Source organism: Canis lupus, chromosome 18, assembly GCF_048164855.1.
Source record: "Canis lupus baileyi chromosome 18, mCanLup2.hap1, whole genome shotgun sequence".
NCBI lineage: Eukaryota > Metazoa > Chordata > Mammalia > Carnivora > Canidae > Canis > Canis lupus.
Genome location: NC_132855.1, coordinates 41,591,057 through 41,608,928, shown reverse-complemented (window position 1 = coordinate 41,608,928; position 17,872 = coordinate 41,591,057). Strand labels below are relative to the sequence as shown.

The 17,872-nt window shown below is 38.7% G+C and overlaps 1 protein-coding gene across 1 annotated transcript; it reads left to right on the top strand.

Moving 5' to 3' along the window:
- Positions 1-2,609: 2,609 nt before the first annotated feature.
- On the top strand, positions 2,610-6,930 carry GNG11 (G protein subunit gamma 11). The gene is made up of 2 exons (XM_072784131.1): positions 2,610-2,820; positions 6,507-6,930. The coding sequence occupies exons 1-2, from the start codon at positions 2,725-2,727 to the stop codon at positions 6,630-6,632; spliced, it is 222 nt and encodes a 73-aa protein (XP_072640232.1). The 5' UTR covers positions 2,610-2,724; the 3' UTR covers positions 6,633-6,930.
- The last annotated feature ends 10,942 nt before the right edge of the window (positions 6,931-17,872 follow it).

Below are 17,872 nucleotides of genomic sequence, written 5' to 3'. Positions count from 1 at the left end.
ATTGATTTTCTTTTTTCTTTTCTTTTCTTTTCTTTTTTTTTTTTTTTTGTATATCAAGGTAAATATTTCATAGTCTTTGCTCTTTCATACTTTAAAGGTAGAAATAACCACATGGTTAATTTTCTTAAGCAAATTTCTTTAAAACATTTGTCAAAAGACAGTGGGCTAAAAAAGGCTATTTTCTGATTATATCTGTTATTTTCATTGCAGAATGGTTTGAACACATACTATTTTGTAAAACAATTTTTATTACAGGTCATATGCAAAATAGAAGTAAAAAGCTAACATGACATTTGGATATAACTAGTATGGATTTCAAACTTTATCCAAAAAATTTTGATGATAGCACATTTCTGTGAGAATACACAAGAAATTGTTTACCATGGTTGCTCTCTAAGAGGTAAATTCCATGCTTAGGGATAGGGGCTACATGCTCTTCTAAAAAGAAAAGTGTTCTCATTATTTTACTGTTTAAAACCAAACAAGACATTTTTCAGACTGCTGTGTGATCATGGGATTTCAGCATTTCCTAATTCATTTTAATCAGTTAACTTAATATATTAGAGACGTGCATTATTTTATAAGAACAAAAACTAAAAATAGTATGCTAATATATATTTCATCTCTAATTTAAGTCTCATAATACTGTGGAAGAAGTTAAATAACCACTACGGATTTATAACTATTTATCACTGCATGGAACTAGATGATTTCATACAGAAGAAATTTCCAGGCCAAAATAATTCTATTTTTATGATCTGGAACAGACAACATTAAGTTACTTAACCAACTTATTTAATTTGGGCGCTGCACTTATTTAATTTGGGCCATGTTAACTACTTTCACTAACTTATTTAAGTTATTTTTAACCAACTTTTAAAAACTAAGCAATGGGGAATCAAAAAATATGAATTGCTTTTGGAGACAGATGTGAGTTTTTTGTCTTGGCTCACCACTTATGAACAGGGGAAAACTCTGGCAGCTGACTTAACTTCTTTGAGCTTGGGAGATCCTGGAATGTGTGGTATTTCAAATACAGAAAAAAAAGCTCCTTAACAATTTTCTTTGTGAAAGTGATTTATCAGATGTGGACACATAAATACAATTAGAAACAAAACATACCTTAGCTAATTTGCTATTCTCCTTCCCCATCGATATTTTATAAATAAGAAAACCAAAATCCAGTAAAAACTAAGTGATTTTTCCAGTGATTGTCAGTGGCAAAGCTGGGACTAGACCCAGAGTACTCATCAAGCAGCTCATTGTTCTTCTCCTTCCAATATATTCATTGAGGATAATCAAGTAGAATGTAGAGAGAAATGATGAACAAATAAAAATCTGTGCTTACGAAATAGGGAGTGGCTTTGGGTTCTAAGGCCAGGTACCCTGAAATACTGGGTAACTTGAATTTGACTCCGTAGGCAGGAGGTGATCTCCAAAAAGAGAAATATCTGACTGCTGGGAAAGGTTTTTTACATTCATGCTTTATTTTTCTTCTAGTCTACTAAGTATCATTAACAAGGTTTTAGTTAACGGTCAAAGGGAAACTTTATGTTGCAGGTAAACGGGTGTCACATCAGACATTTTTCCTGCCTTTCCGAAATGGCAGCAAGATGAATCCTGCTTTGCAGATAGTGGAGACACCAACGCTGAGTAAAAGTGGAGACACCAACAGTGAGTTAAGGTAGAGACACCAGCACTGACTTAAAGTGGAGACACCAGCACTGAGTTAAAGTGGAGACACCAACACTGACTGAGTGAAGGTGGAGACACCAACGCTGAGTGAATCCGCTGCCTACACCCAGGGAGGTACTGGGGTCTGGAGTTCACAACCCTTGGTGTCAACTGTCACCCAAACCCCGGTTGATGGGAAGTGGAGACGCACTTCGTGGTAGGAACTCTTAAGATTCCTGCTTCTGTCTCCTCCAGTATCATCCGCGTATCCTCCAAATCCTTTCAAAACATTCCCCTGAAGAAACGGTAAGAGCCCCGCTTGCAGGGGACGCAGAGGCCGAGCAAGTGCTGGGCGGTGTTCGCGTCCCGATGCCCCCGGGACCCCAAATGCGTCAGTACGTCCCAGGCATTTAGCAGCCCGGGTGGATGCACCTCAGCAGACCTGGTGGGTGGCTTCTGACCTTACGGCTCAGTTTCTTTTTCCTCCCGGGCCTCCCCGCAGCGTTCACGTTTCCCCCAGCCCAGAAGGCTGTAACCGGGGAACAACAGGCCGTACGTGTCGGGGCGACTCTTAGAGGTGAAGGACGGTCGTTTCCTGCCGGGCAGGGTCCTCCTTTTCTTGCTTCGCAAACAAAACCCGGATGTGACTTGGGAACGGGGAGGGGAAAAAAAAAAAAAAAAGGAACAAAAAGTAAAACTTGTTTCTGCGGGAAAGTGGGCTAGCGCAGCCCCAAGCGCCGGCCGCAGCGCGGGGGGTCCCCGGGGGCGTGGCGGGCGCGGGCGGCGGCAGGGGCGGGGTCGGGCCGGGGTCCGGGGCCGCTCGGGGTCCCCCCCCCCCCCCCCGGGCCGGCCGGGGCCGCGGGCGCGCGGAGGAAAGCCCGGGCGGACCCGAGGCGGCGGGGCGCGGGGGGCGCGGGGCGGGGCGGGGCGGGGCGGGGCGGGCGGCGGGCGGGGTGCGCGGGCCCCGCGGTTCCTTCGGGACGCGGCCCGGGCTTGCTGCACTCGCAGCCTCTGCCCTTGCGGAGCGGTCCCGGGCCGGGGTGGGCGAGGATGCCGGCCCTTCACATCGAAGATCTGCCAGAAAAGGAAAAGCTGAAGATGGAAGTTGAGCAACTTCGCAAAGAAGTGAAGTTGCAGAGGCAGCAGGTAAAAGGGCTGCCCCGGAATAGTTCCTTCCCTGAAATGAACCAAGGGCAGTTTTTCCCCTGGTTTATTATAGTAAAACAGTACAGCTTTTTTTTTTTTTTTTTTTGCTGTTTTGGGGTCCCTCCCCCCAGCTTCCCTTGAAGTAGGGCTTCGGTGGGAGCTGGGAACTGCCCGCCGATGTGGGGGAACCTCAGGCGGTAAAGGAGAGGCAAGGGTCCGAGGAGAAAGGTCAGAACATCCGAGCCTCCCGTTGGGGAAATGCACGAAAAATGCTGCCTGCTGTTAGTTGGTTTTAAAAACTCAAATTGGAAATAATAATAATAATAATAATAATAATAATAAATAAAAACTCAAATTGTAGGAAGAAGGCGGATGGCTATTTAGTTCCTTGGTCTTTTTCATTATGGGAGAGAATGGTCTGTTTGTGGGGTTTTTTAAATCACTATTTAATTCATCACAATTGAGGTCATTTGAATGACACAATTTCGAATTTCACCAGGCCTCTCCAGAGGTGTGCAATGAACTGCTCTTTGGGGCTTGGGAACAACACATTACAATTTCTATCTTTACTTATTTGTTAACTCTCATCCCTTTTTTACTTTCCATTTTGTTTAGTAAGTATGCACAGTGAACTAATCCAGTAGTATCTGCATTTGTTTATAAATAATGAGACTGAGGTGCATATGAAAATTCGCTTTAGGGATCATGATTAAAAAATTTAGAGGCCACTGAAGTGGATTACAAATTCAATGAGAACACATACGTTGGTGTTCAGAAGTCTCCACTAAAATTTCTTGGAGATTTTGTACTGTTTACGTCTTACTGGTAATATGAGCATGCATTTCTTCCTTTTTTCCTGATTTTCAAATCAGGCAGTCCTGGAAGAGGTTTTTGTATAGAGATTTTTTAAAAGAAATGATCTACTCCTTTCTCTACAGCAAGAAAAAGTTAAACTAATTTCATTTCTCTATGGGTTAACACAAGAAAAAATTAAGAAAAACAATTGAAATTAAGCAGGTTTAGTAGATACGCTCCCTTACTTTCCTGATCCAGTTATGGTAATTCTATTTATGACAGAGTCTTGTCACTCAGGATGAACATTTTGAGTGATATTTGGAAGATGCGGTTGTTTCTGAGTTTTACTCTTTACATATTTCTTTTCTGAAATTTAACCCTTCACTTCCAAATCCCTATTCTCCCTAGATTTTGGAATGCAAAGTTATTTCTATCCATTTTTTAAAGCTTTAAAAATACTATGTTTAAAGGAGTAAACAAAGTTACAGGACCCAAAGAATAGGGTAGTTTCTTGAAACTTTAAGAGACCCATTTTGTGGATGGCAAAGTGTTGGCCACTTGGAGTTTTTTCACGCAATGTACTTTAGAGGTTACATATTAAACAGAGTCGCATATACTGAAGTGCAGCATTGAACAAAGTTGGAATACCCTGTACCGGAATGTGCAGAACTTACAGGAGAAAAAAGAGACAAGTGTCTTCTAGGTATTTTAAGCTTCAAATCAGAAATTGGGCAGGGGCCTGGATGCAGCGGACAGTGTAGAAATTAAAGGTATCATTCATTAGCTGTTCCTCCCTGCCACACCCTGCTGGATCAGTTTTCCAGCTCCCAAGTGTATGCCAAAGGGAGAAAAAAAAAAAGCCCTCAAAGATAGCCTTAGGAGATTACAAGGAGAGACTTCTAAATCCTAATAATAATATGCAAACATATATTATTACACACTTTGAATTATAGAGTATTAGTGCTATACAATCATTATGGCTCTTAGGGATCATTCAGTGCTCTCACTTTTAAGGATGAATAACTTGAATTCCAAGGAGACTAAGTACCTCCTTATTCAAGACCTCAGAGATAATGATAGGGCATGTACTAAAACACATGCGTTCTGACGCCTAGTTCATTATTCTGTCAATAAATTGTTCATGGCTAAGATGTGTGCTCTGCTCAGGCCAAGGACACAGAATTCATAGGCTGAATTCTGGCTCCAGCTAATTGTTTTTCAAACATATCTTCTTGATCATGGAAGGAAATGCTCAGAGGAGTAATTATTCTCTAGGAGGTTACAGATCTCTTTGGGAAACTAATGAAGAAGGCTCTGTAAGAACAGATACTGGGACGCCTGGGTGGCTCCAAGGTTGAGTGTCTGCCTTAGGCTCAGGTCGTGATCCCCGAGTCCAGGGATCAAGTCCCACATCGGGCTCCCCGCAGGGAGCCTGCTTCTCCTGCCTGTGTCTCTGCTTCTCTCTGTGTGTCTCTCTTGAATAAATAAATAAAATCTTTAAAAAAAAAAAAAAAAAGAACAGATACAATTTGGGGGAACTCTAATCTTATCCACAAATACCTGGGGAGACAGACCCAGGTTATGATTACCTTGCATCTGTACTTCTGACAACTCACATAAAATGTGTGCACTATAAATGTCAGCAACAAATCAGAGAGATTGTTACCTGAGAGAATGGCACCTGAAAAACCTTGAAAAGATTTTTATTTCACTACATTTTAAGTCATATAACTACCATCACCTAGTTTTAAATTTTAGAACAGTGGTCTTCACATTGTGTGTGAAGAGTATTTGCGGCATGGGAGTAAAATATTAAAATTTCTACTTTGATTAGATTTAAATCTCATCTTTTGACAATTTCCAGTTTATGTTTTATAATTACACATTAGTTATTAACACAGTAGCATCTGTACTTATTTATAAGTAAATAATTACACGTTATTTATAATTATAAACATTTTGGGATACATATGCAAACATATTTTAGTGATCACTATTAAAACAATTTGAGGATTGCTAATCTAGAGTACAAATTCTATGGGAACAGTTTCCTAGAGTTAAGAGGTCTCTATTAGAATTTGCTGGAGCTTCTGTTAATTTTACTTCTAATTTCTTCTTAGCAATGCAGGCCTTCATTAAGACACTAATCCTTTTTTTCCCTTTCTTTTTAAAACTCACTCTTGCAACCTATCTCTGAAGGACAGAGTTTTTGAAAAAACTTCTCAATCCTTTCTCCATTGCAGAGTTTCAACTAATTACATAAACACCAGAATCTCAGATAAGCCTAATAAACCTCAAATAAATCTTTTGTTATGATCATTGCCCTAAAGCAATAGGAAGGAATTCAGAATAGAGACATAAATGGTAGGATTGGGCTACTTCAACCTCCCAGATCAGACTTTCTCCAATGTTTCTATCATTTTGTAAAATTGCAGAACATGGTACACACCTATAATAAGTGAGAATTTTGGCAGGACACAGCCCAAAACATTTAGGGATTATCTATTACTGCACCTGTTCATTAGCATGGGAAATTGAAAGTGAGATACCCCACTTTGATTTAGATCCTAAAATATTATGGACACATCATAATTGTGTTATAGTAGAGGAAGGAAATCATATGAGGCACAATGGATAGAAATTGCCGGGGAAGATCTATTCAGTACAGTGACTTTCAAGCTTTTTGACCCTCAACATAGAAATATATTTTACATGACTCTGTCATTCATATATAGCATATATATATTATACATGCTTTGTGCTAATATCTTTATACTATTTCATTTTTTTAAATGCTAGCTGTACTCCATTATGTTAATTTCACTAAAGGGTGGTAACGAAGTGTAGACAATCCTGACCTAATTCATTCATTTTTTTTTTTTTTTCTCAAGGTGTCTAAATGTTCCGAAGAAATAAAGAACTACATTGAAGAACGTTCTGGAGAGGATCCTCTGGTGAAAGGAATTCCAGAAGACAAGAATCCTTTTAAAGAGAAAGGCAGCTGCATTATTTCATAAATAACTCTGGAGAGAAATTTCATCCTCAGTAGAAGAACTAGTTTGTTTTGGTTTTCTGAAATAAAATCGAAATTCCTTTCAGAGAAGGAAAACAAAATTTAAAGACTTTCTTAAACACTTATATTGTATGGTTATGTTTAAAAGCTGTATGCTTCTCATCTTTGCTCACTACGCACCCTTTTTAAGAGAGCAGAAAGTATCAAATGTACAATTATGGAAATAAGGACATTACTTGTGCATGACTCACCTCTTTCAGTATATTGCTTGATGCCTTAAATAAAGTTTTATCTCTGGAAAATGAGTGTTGGCAATTTTAAAAAGCTTTTTTTTTTTTTTTTTTTTGCATTTACTTTTATATTTTTCCCCATAACTTTCCATGTGTTTGGGACATATATCAAAAGATTAGGGGATTTGATAGATCAGTTCTCCCATCCAGCTGTCTACTTCAGATCTCAGTTGGTTTACAATGCTGAGTTCTGACTTCTGGAATGTTTCTGATCTAATTTTGACTCTTAGGGAACTGAGTGAGTAGAATTCCTAACATTGACTGGAGCTGGAGTATCTGAGTCCGGAACCACATTAGCCATACAGCCCTGTTCAAAGTGCTCCTGCAGTAGTGTACTTGGGGAAGAGCCATGGTTGGAGCCCAGGAGAAGCCACCAGGAGGTCAGCCTTGGTATCTCCCACAGGATCTGCAGGTCCTGGGCATGGTGACCCTCCAGCTTTGTGGCATTGACACAGATGCTTGGCTCTTACCTACTCATACCAGCCTTTTCCAGCAAGCCCAGGCCTTTCCTTGTCCTCCAAAGGGACCAGTTCATCTTTTGCCCATTTCTAAAATTAGCTCCTTTTTTTTCTCCCCCTCATCTATTTGCAGGCATTCTTTGTATATTTTGGCCTTTCAGCCTTTGTTGGTGATAGGTGTTACAAGTATTTTCTCCAGTCCATGGCTTAACGTTTCAGGGCGTGATGGTAGCTGCCCCAGGATTAGTGCCTGGGTGCAATGTGCCGAGGTTCATTACCCACCCTTGTTCTTTGTGAGAGCACCTGCAGCAGCGACCTCAAAGAAAGGGACCTTTCTTCTTCATATGAAGCATTTTCTCCCCTCTCTTTGTCTTTTGAATGTCAGTTGTTCAAGGTTTGAGCCAAAAGAAAGACAAGCAAAACCCTTACAGGTAAATTCAGGTTCATATGTGCCCTGTGATTTTAAATGTGACACAAGAAGCCCAGGTTTGTCCTTGAGTAGGTTTTTCCTCCTGCTCAGACCCAGAAGTATACCTTACCAAGCCAGAGAGGTGCCTGTGACTTCTAGCAGCTTCCTAGAGCATATCAGCATCCTCACTCTGAATGTACTTTCCTTTCCCTCTCTGCAAGGGAACAGGATGCCCCAGGCTTTTGAAAGAGCAGGTTACAGTCAACCAAGATCAGGGACTATTTCCTCCAGTTTCCTGCCATTTTCGAGTGTTGACGTCAATTGGGATTAATGAGAGCCCAGGGATAATTTTAGCCCAAAGCATGCTCTACTCTAAGGTGAGATTTAAGAACAGTAAAGGCATACTTTTTCCAACCGCCATAGAACAGTTAGTATTGGGATGTGTTGCTACTGTTAGTCATTTCACACTTAAGGTGGCCTGGGATTTTAATACTTTGGGGCTTATAAAGTTTGACTAATGAACAGCTTCATGTCTCTCAAGCCATGGAGTTCTCTTGTGTTGCATGAGGTATCAAGCATCTATTCTGGTCCTTGGTAAGGCAGATCAGATCACCTGCTTTTTTCATGGAGGGCCAAGTCAACACATTTATCCTTAACCTCTTCAGAGTTGTGGATTAGAAGGTTGTATCCTGGGTTTCTGTTAGCTACATTCAGCTCTCCGTTCATGTATACCTTGAAGTCCTAGCCTTTGCTTTTTAAGTGCTTTCAGCTGGATGACAGCTTGGCCCACTCTGGTTTTGCCTTAATAAATTCCCCATCTCGTAGTTGTTTCTACTAAATCTAATTCTGTTCTTTTTTTTTCTTACTGTTTCATCATAGTAATTCAGCAAATAGGTAGAAGTGAAATAAAATCCTCTTGGTTTCAAGTGTTCAACTGCTGAAAATGTATTAGCTTGCATTAGGAAGAAAATGAAAAATATGGTAACTACATATTTGGGTGTATTATAAAAGTAACCATTAGTAAGTGGGAATTTGTCAAGCAGATTTTATTTTATTTTTTTTTTGTCAAGCAGATTTTAAATCACGTGTTCAATTTCTTCCAAGTATACAGTCGTGTTAATCATTTGGCGTCTGATTGAATAGTTACCATGCTTTGTATTGAGACTCAGGTTCTATGAACTCATTGAATTGGCAAAATTGGCTTTCCTACTTCTAGGCAGAATCTACATCATAAGTTCCCTCATACTTGGTATTTTAGGGTCACTGTTGGGTACAGCCAGGTGGTAAAAGAAGAGATTGAGACTTCTCAAAGAATATTCTTTTTATGAAGTTTTGATTATTGTACCCTGTAAATGTATTAACTACTTTAAGAAGTAAAATTAATTTAAAAATAAAAAATAGAAGCAAGTTTTCTGTTACTATGTTTAGGCTTTGGAGAGTAAGTATATTTTGGTATTAGAGTCCTATGAATTCATAAATAAGTCTGTACAGTCAACATGATCTGATTAATAATATATTTGGATCTATTCAGCTTATCCCATGAAGTAAGACAGAAATGTTAAGTCAGTAGTAGTTATATTCCTCCCTTATCCCCTCTAACTGAGACTTAGAAGGATGATAAGCAATGAAAAATAAGCTCCTCTTTCCAGTATTACAGTCTAGGAAAGTAGGGATCAATCAGAAGATATCTTTGATTTAATAGAGAGGAGTGAGGTGGTCACAGAAGGAAAATGCTATGGGATTTCTCCTGTTAGAATAAACCCTGATATCCTTCTCTATTTGTTGGGCTGTCCTAATGGGGAAGACCAGGGCATCATTAGCACCTTCCCCATTTGGGCTACATTCAGTCTGAGGGCATGAATCCACAGACCATTAAAAATCATCCACTGGTACTAGGAGAATGCAGAAACACATTGACGCCATTTCGTTCCTTTTTCTTTTGGCTCACATACACATTAAATGATGACCTCCTTTTTTTTTTAAACTTGATATTAAAGAGTACATAATTCCATTGAACATGAAATGGGCAGGAAGGATTAAAATAGGTGGATTATAAATTGCAGAATTGACCTCACTTAGAATGAAGGGAAACGAACAAGGGGTAGTGGAAAGGGAGATGGGCAGGGTGTTGGGGTGACTGGGTGACAGGCACTGAGGGGGGCACTTGGCAGGATGAGCACTAGGTGTTATGCTATAGGTTGGCAAATTGAACTCCAATAAAAAACTAAACTAAAATAAAAATAAATAAATAAAAGAAGGGATAAAAAATAAAACGAAGGGAAAAGATCTTTGTAAAATTAACAGTCGTGAAAAATAATTCACATTGGCATATATAAAAATGTATGCATTTGTTATTCAAAACCAAAAATATTTGGAGCTCTCTCTGTGTACTAGGCCCTGGTTTAGGCCCAAGGGATATAGAGGTGAATTACACAAAGTCCTTAACATCATGAAATTTATAGAAGTTATAATTATTCAGATGTAGGTGGAAATTACAGAGTATATTATGATGTATATGTTAGGATAAATAGTAAAGGGTTTTTTGGGTTTTTTTACTTTTTAATGATGATGCTGATGATGGCATGATAATGATGATGATGGTGGTGGTGATAGCTTATACATATGAAGAGCTTAATATTTGTTGGGCACTGGAATAAGCCCTTTTACATAGATGATGTCTTTTAATTCTCACAACTACCTTGTATATATGGGGAAAGTAATTTACACAAAGTCATATAGCAACTGTAACTGGCAACATAGGGACTGTGATAAACAATATGTAGTACTACCTCTCTTGTAGAAGCCAATATATACGCAGTGAAAAGAACTGTTAGCTCAATAATTTTCTGAAGTGGTTTTTGGCACACATAGCCAACTACTTACTGTAGCCTCAGAAATTTTTAGCCCTGGTTTATGGCATAACATTTTATAGTTGCTTATTTCAGTTGTTTCTACTGGTTGGTTGGTTGGTTGGTTGGTTGGTTTTCTGTAATCACAGCCTAATATAAAAATGTTAACCTTTACAAAGGGGGTGAATTTTGCTTCCTCAGTAAAAATCATATCACAACCTAAATTTTTATAACAGTGATAAGCTCTAATTATATAGCAAATAGCACTTGCTCATTTGCTGAACAATATAATCTCTCAGTTTAGTACCAGAATTTATTTGATATAAGCTACTTGAATTATGGTAGAGAGTCTAGAAGAAATAAATCAGACGCTATAAGGACTTTCTTTATCAAAAGTATTAAATCATAATTAGCCCTAGAGAGTATGTATAGATACCAAAGAATCTTTTCTAAGAACTGTTAAACTCATTCCCTGCAGAAACTTGTGTATTTTCCTTAATAAAGTTAGCCCTAGGCTTTAGCTTATGTCATCTCAGCCTCTTCTTCCAGCCTGCCTGAGGCACAATGTGAATGACCTACTTCACAGAGTTGGTTTGGAAATTATTGAGCCTGATCTCCAGGTGAGGAGTAGAGCTCTTTAAATCCATAAAATGTCCTCATGTTTTGACATTGATCAGTATTTATCAGTAAATAACTTCAAATCCCTTTTGGAAGTAATCAGATTAAATATAAATATCTAAAAATATATTTATTCTGCAGAATTAGTGTATTCATTCAAACTTTCACAGCTCTGTTTGATGCAGCATAGGGAAAGAGAAAGGGGGTGGGTCTTGCCTTATTGAGCATTTTGAAATAGTATTGAAACTTGGATGTGTCTCACTCTAAGAGGGAAAAGTGAAGAGAAGAGGAAAGAAGCATTTAAGCTTATATGAAATAATTCGAAAACATAATATAAAAACTGATAAATATTAACACAGTTCACTGATTACTTAACAGCAGTTCAAAGGCCATTGTTGCTAAATGTTTCATCTTTATAACTGAATTTATATTGTTAGCAATGAACACCACAACATGGATGTGGTGCCGTTTATTTATTTACGTATGTATGTAGGGATCCCTGGGTGGCGCAGCGGTTTAGCGCCTGCCTTTGGCTCAGGGCACGATCCTAGAGACCCGGGATCGAACCCCACGTCGGGCTCCCGGTGCATGGAGTCTGCTTCTCCCTCTGCCTGTGTCTCTGCCTCTCTTTCTCTCTCTGTGTGGCTATCATAAATAAATAAAAATTTTTAAAAAAATTATGTATTTATTTATTTAGATTTTATTTATTTATTTGAGAGAGAGTACACGAGAGAGAGCATGAGCAGAGTGGGAGAGGAAGGAAAGGAAGAAGCAGACTCCCCACTGAACAGGGAACCCGATGTGGGACTCGATCCCAAGACCCTGGGATCATGACCTGAACCAAAGGCAAATGCTTAACAAACTGACCCACCCAGGCACCCACCACTTTTTTTTTTTTTATTATTGTGGGTGCTCCCTAATTACTAACACTGAGACTTGTTTTTTTTTTTTTTTTTTTTTTTTTGGTTTTAATTCATCTTTGAAAGATCACATGCATTGGACTTTCAGCTGGTTCTTATTTACATACATTGATATAAAGGCAGATATAAAGTAGGATAAATTAATGTTTATTAACATTTGGATTGTTCAATTTGGGGCAGGAAATAATGAAGACATTTAAAAATAATTCGTTTTAATTTGATTCAACAAATGGATTAAGGGCCTATAAACATGACACTCTTGGGCAGTTCAGCCAATATTGTTCCTACATTCTAGGAATTGGCAGTCGAAACAAATGGTAGTGACATTTATCAAGTCCAATTAATTAAATCAATTTATGTAAAAGATGTAAGTGGATTAAGTGTTTGAGAAAAAGGGGATAATAAATAGAATGATTAGAGTAAGACTAAGACATTTCCTACTTTTGGGGGGAACATTTCATGGAAGTAGATACAATAGCTTAAGTGAAGGAAAATAATTTGTAAAGTATGAAACTAAGAGGAAGAAATTTCACTTACTGAATGCAGCTTAGCAGACTCAGACAGTATTTGCCAAATGTATAGAACAAGAGCAGAAAGAGCCTATAACTAATTGGGTACACCGTGTTTGGTTAAAAAAAAAAAAAAAAAAAGTCTTTGAAATGCTTTTTCAGTTATTGTGGGAAACAAATTACACCAAATTCAATGACTTAAAACAATACATTTTTATTGCTTATGAATCTACCAGTCAGTATATCTGGGCCTTGCTCTGTTGATCATAGTTGATTTCATTGATTCATGTGCTGTCAGTGGGTGGATCTGCTGGGGGCTAAGTGGCTAGCTGGGTGTTGGCGGGGAGTTAGGGCAAAGTTGGTGACTGGGTTATATGTCTTTTGTCCTTTAACAGACTTGCCTTGGCTTGTTCTCATAGCATGGCAGAGTTCTAAGAAGAGTGGAAAGGTAAAAGGTACCCTAAGGCCTAGAAAAGAACTAGCACACAATCACTTCCACTGCATTCAACTGTGCAAAGGAAGGCATATGGCAAAGGCATAGATAGATACAAGGAAGGGTAGAAAGTTAAGGACAGTTTACAATCCATCCACCACATTGAGGGAGGATCTTGGCTTTAACCTGGAGCAGCAGAAAGCCAATAGGAATAACCTAGGGATACCTGGGAAAAGATTAGTTAGGATAAAAGTCAAAGGGTTCTGATGATAAAGGCAAAATGTCGGGATGGTCAAAAAGTTGGGAAGGGATAGATTAGATATCTGTTGTGAGAGGCAAAGCATCACAATGAACTTGAGACTTGACAAATCCTCACAGCCACTGTGGCAAATCCAAATTGCATCTAGGAGAAAGTGAGCAGCCACTCAAAAATTAATTTTACTGACTCAATTTATAAAAGCATCAATTTCTAGAAGGCAGGAGACTACAGGTTCTGATTATGCCCTCTTCATCTTACGTTACAGAATAGAAAAAATCCCTACGACTCAATGACCTCTTTGTGCAGAGACTCATTTTCAATACAGTCAACTTCCCAGAAGTCACAAGATTTGTTCCCAGCACTGGCCAGCCAATCTGGTAAGGGTAAGGGCTATAATAAGCCATCCTTCCAATATTTCAGAAACTGATAATAATGTGCCATTATCTACCTCACCCTTCTAGCAGCTTACATTTAGTTCTAGTTTTTTCCTAATATTCAATCTTAGATGGCTGCAATGAGAGTGATGTCCAGAGAATTCTGTTTGCTGTTCAATTTATAGTTCACCTCCCGAATTTACTCTTGTATTTCTTCTGAACACTCCACTTGAATCTGGACTTTAGAGAAACTTCTATTGATATTTCTTTGGGTATCTGTCTGTGTTGGATTTTTTTTCTCTTGGCATAATACTTCTCTTACTAAAATTGAACTCCTTTTTAATCCTGATCAGTGTTTTCTGAAGCTTCTGATTTTTTTTTTTTTTAATGCCAGAAGTTTCTCACATAATTCCTCATACTTCGTTGTAGTTGAAAAAAATGCAGTGTATCTGGAAGGGAAGGAGTTTGCAAACACTTTTTGATTAATGAGTAACACGATCACAAGTTTGAGGGCATGCAAATCATGAGCTTAAAGTATTATACAGTCTTGCCACATCCACTGCCTGGAAATAAGTGTTTCTTTTATCCTACTTAGAAGGACATTTCCCAGTGCAATGCTAGAGACTCTCCTCCACAAAATTTACTTGGGAACCTGTAATCTAAACTTTGTGTCATTACCATGCATTTATATCAACCAAAAACTGGGTATGCGTTTGTCATATACTAGAAGAGCTAGAAGGCAATATTATAAATATATGTTCCTGAGGTCATAAGTCATATTGGTACATTACAGCAGAGGTTGTCAAACTTTTTCTCTAAAGAGCCAGAGAGTAACTATGTTAGCCTTTGCAAGCCATACTATCTCTGTGGCAACTACTCCAAAATGGAGACAGCCACACACCATAAAGTAGAGAACCAAATGGGTGTGGCTGTGTTCCAATAAAACCATTTTTATACAACAGGCAACTGGCTGCATCTGGCCCACAGGGCCCTGTTCTAGATCAATATTTCACTTAGTGATCAATTTAGTGGAATGTTACTAATAACTTAAAATAAAATATCAGCATACATACCATATTGTAAAAGGGTAAGTATTTATCTTTTGAAACATAGATGTTCAAGTCAACATGTAAAAATTCATTTCTTTTTGTAGGTTTCAGTTGATAAAAATTTGAAAACGTTAGTCCAGAGTGTTAGAGGTGAAAGTCTAACTTTTGATAATATATAGTGAAGAATTTAACCTTACCCAAAGAGAGCCCTGACTTTTCCCCACCTGCGCCTGGGAGCTAATCTCTAACCCCTTTGAATGTCCTGCCTGGTAAGAGTGTCTTTATTTACCTGGGGATTTTGGACCATGCCAAGAAGTATAACAATGTGACTTATGGTGAGTCTTTGAATCTTGTGGTATCAGCTGGATCTCTGCAGAGGCTAGAGATTGAGACCAAGCATGTGGTAGTTGACTATGGAGCCCCAGTAAAGACTGGCTACCAAGGTTTTGATGAATTCCCCTGCTTGGCAATGCCCTTTGCTTATTGTCACACATAATTTCTAAGAGAAAGAGGCGTTGTCCATAATTCCATTGAGAGAGGGCAACTGGAAACTCCATCCTTGGAACATTCCTGGATTCTACCCATGCATCGCTTCCCTTGGCTGATTTTAATCTGTCTCTTTTAGCTATAATGAACTGCAACTGTGAACATAAGGCTTTCGGTGAGTTCTGTGAGCTCTTCTAGCAAATTATTGACTCTAAGAGTGGTCTTGGGTACCCCTGAACTTGTAATTGGTATCAAAAGTAAAGGGAATACTGTGTACTATGTTCTTCTAGTTTCTAAAATGTGGAATCCATGGGTCAGTGACATTTATAAAGATCGTGCAGCAAATTAGTGCAGAAAAACCACAATGAGAGTATTCGGTTTGTAGTCTCCTTATTTAGAAACTTCTTCCTATTTCTGTGCATATTCCTGATGCTTGTTGACATTTGTTGAGTTTATCTGACTTTGTGCCAAGGGCCTTGTACACACTAACCTATTTTATCCTCACAAGGACCGTATAAGATTTGTACTAGTGATGCAGGCTGGCCAGGTCCAAGGTTTCTTAGGATCAGCCAAGAGGGTCCTTGGCTTCATGTAGGATAGAAATCAAATGTGAGCTTAGAGGAAGTAGGAGCGGAGGTTACTGAAGTTTAGTGAAGACAGAGAATAGACAAGAGTACCTGAGAGTTTCAGGGAGGAAAGGAGAGAGTATTGTCTTTGCTTGGGGGTCTAGAGTTTTATAGGATGGTGGTCTGTGTACCTGTCCTCTCGAGCATCCAGAAACTGGTCAAAACAAGGATGAATGCTCAGGTGGCCTCCATAAGTCACTTACAGCCCTGGAGCCAGGGGTTTTCTCATCAAGGCGTCTAGAGTATGTAGTCTTGGAAAAGACACATGATGACTCCATCTGGTCACTCCTTAAGCATTATCAACTGTGCTGGAAGACTCCAAAGAAATCATTAACTCCTTGACCTTTACAAGGAACATTATTGGTACTCTAAACCATGTATAAGGTCGGGGTGCAGGTCCTGGCAAGAATAGAAGCAGGAAAAGGAGCAAAAAAGCAGAGTTATTTTTTCATAAGGTCCCTTAGTTTCTCTATCTCACTAGGATTACACCCATTTTGCAGCAACAAAACTGAGGTTTGGAGAGCTTAGGTAAATTCCCAGAGTCATACAGGCTTTCTATGGTGAAACGAAGTTTCAAAGTCTGAGACTCTGTTTCTACCTGAATCTTATATTTTCATTGCTTAATATTGTTTCCTTGGATGTTGTACATTCCATTCTCTGGAGAAGCTGATGTTAATTTATTAACCATCAGGTTATCTGTTGCATATGTATATACAAAGACCTGCACCTTATACATCTTCTGTGTTTCCCCTTAGTACCTGGCATAGTTAACCCTTAGCAAAAAGAGAGTGAAAATGAATGAGGATAAAAGATAAAGGACATTGGATTAGAATCTCGTGTATCTTCTTGGTTTTCCACATTTTTGTGACACACTGGTTTTCTTTCTATGCATCTTTACCTTCTTTACCTCCTCTCTACCCTACTTTCCTCTTTCTCTTACTTCCTCTAATTCTCATCCTCCATCTCCATTATTTTCATTATTAGTAGTAAAATCTTACTTGACTAATCTAAATCTCTGAATTTCTTTAAAAAACTGAGTTAAGGGCATCCCTGGGTGGCTCAGCGGTTTAGCGCCTGCCTTTGGCCCAGGGTGCAATCCTGGAGTCCCGGAATCGAGTCCCACTCAGGCTCCCAGCATGGAGCCTGCTTCTCCCTCCTCCTGTGTCTCTGCCTCTCTCTCTCTCTGTCTATAATAAATCAATCAATCAATCTATCTATCTATCTATCTATCTTTATTAAAAAAGAAAAAAAACTGAGTTAAGCCAAAATTGCAGCTGACTGGGGTATTTGGTTGGACTTTGCTCAAATAGATTTTTGCTATAATACTTTCTCTAACAGTGTTTCTCTGCTATTTACTACACAATGGAACCCGAATTTTCCTTTTTCCCCCTCAGGCATTTAGGGTAAGGATACCCAGAAAATGAAATCTGAAGAGAAGCAATTGAAAAATGGGCATTGTAAAATTACTATTAGTATAATTTATAATGCTTTGAAATCTGAAGTCAAAAAGACTCTTCTAACCATCTAATTCATAATTTAGGCCACTTAGAGAATCTAAAGGAAATCTCCCTTTCAAAATTTATTTCCTTCCTTTTGAAATGTATTTTATTTCTTTTCCAATCCTGATACCAGAGCAGAGATGGGGAGATACACCATTTACTCACCAGTGGGAGGAAAAAAGTTGTTTTCCTGCTCCTCATGTATTCAATATTCTAGGAAAAGCTAGATTCTTGGGATGAATAAGCCAACAAGTAATAATATTAATAGTGTCATCTACTTGTATGGTCTTTTGATACTTTCCTTGCACTAAGACATTATTTCATTTGATCCTGAGAGGGAGATGAAGTGAGAACAGAGGACCGGCTGAGGACAAAGCACATTGACAAGTCCTTAAAGCAAAGAGAGTGATATTCCTCTACAGACTCAACTGTCTTGATGTTCATACTTTGCTAAGGACAGAAGGC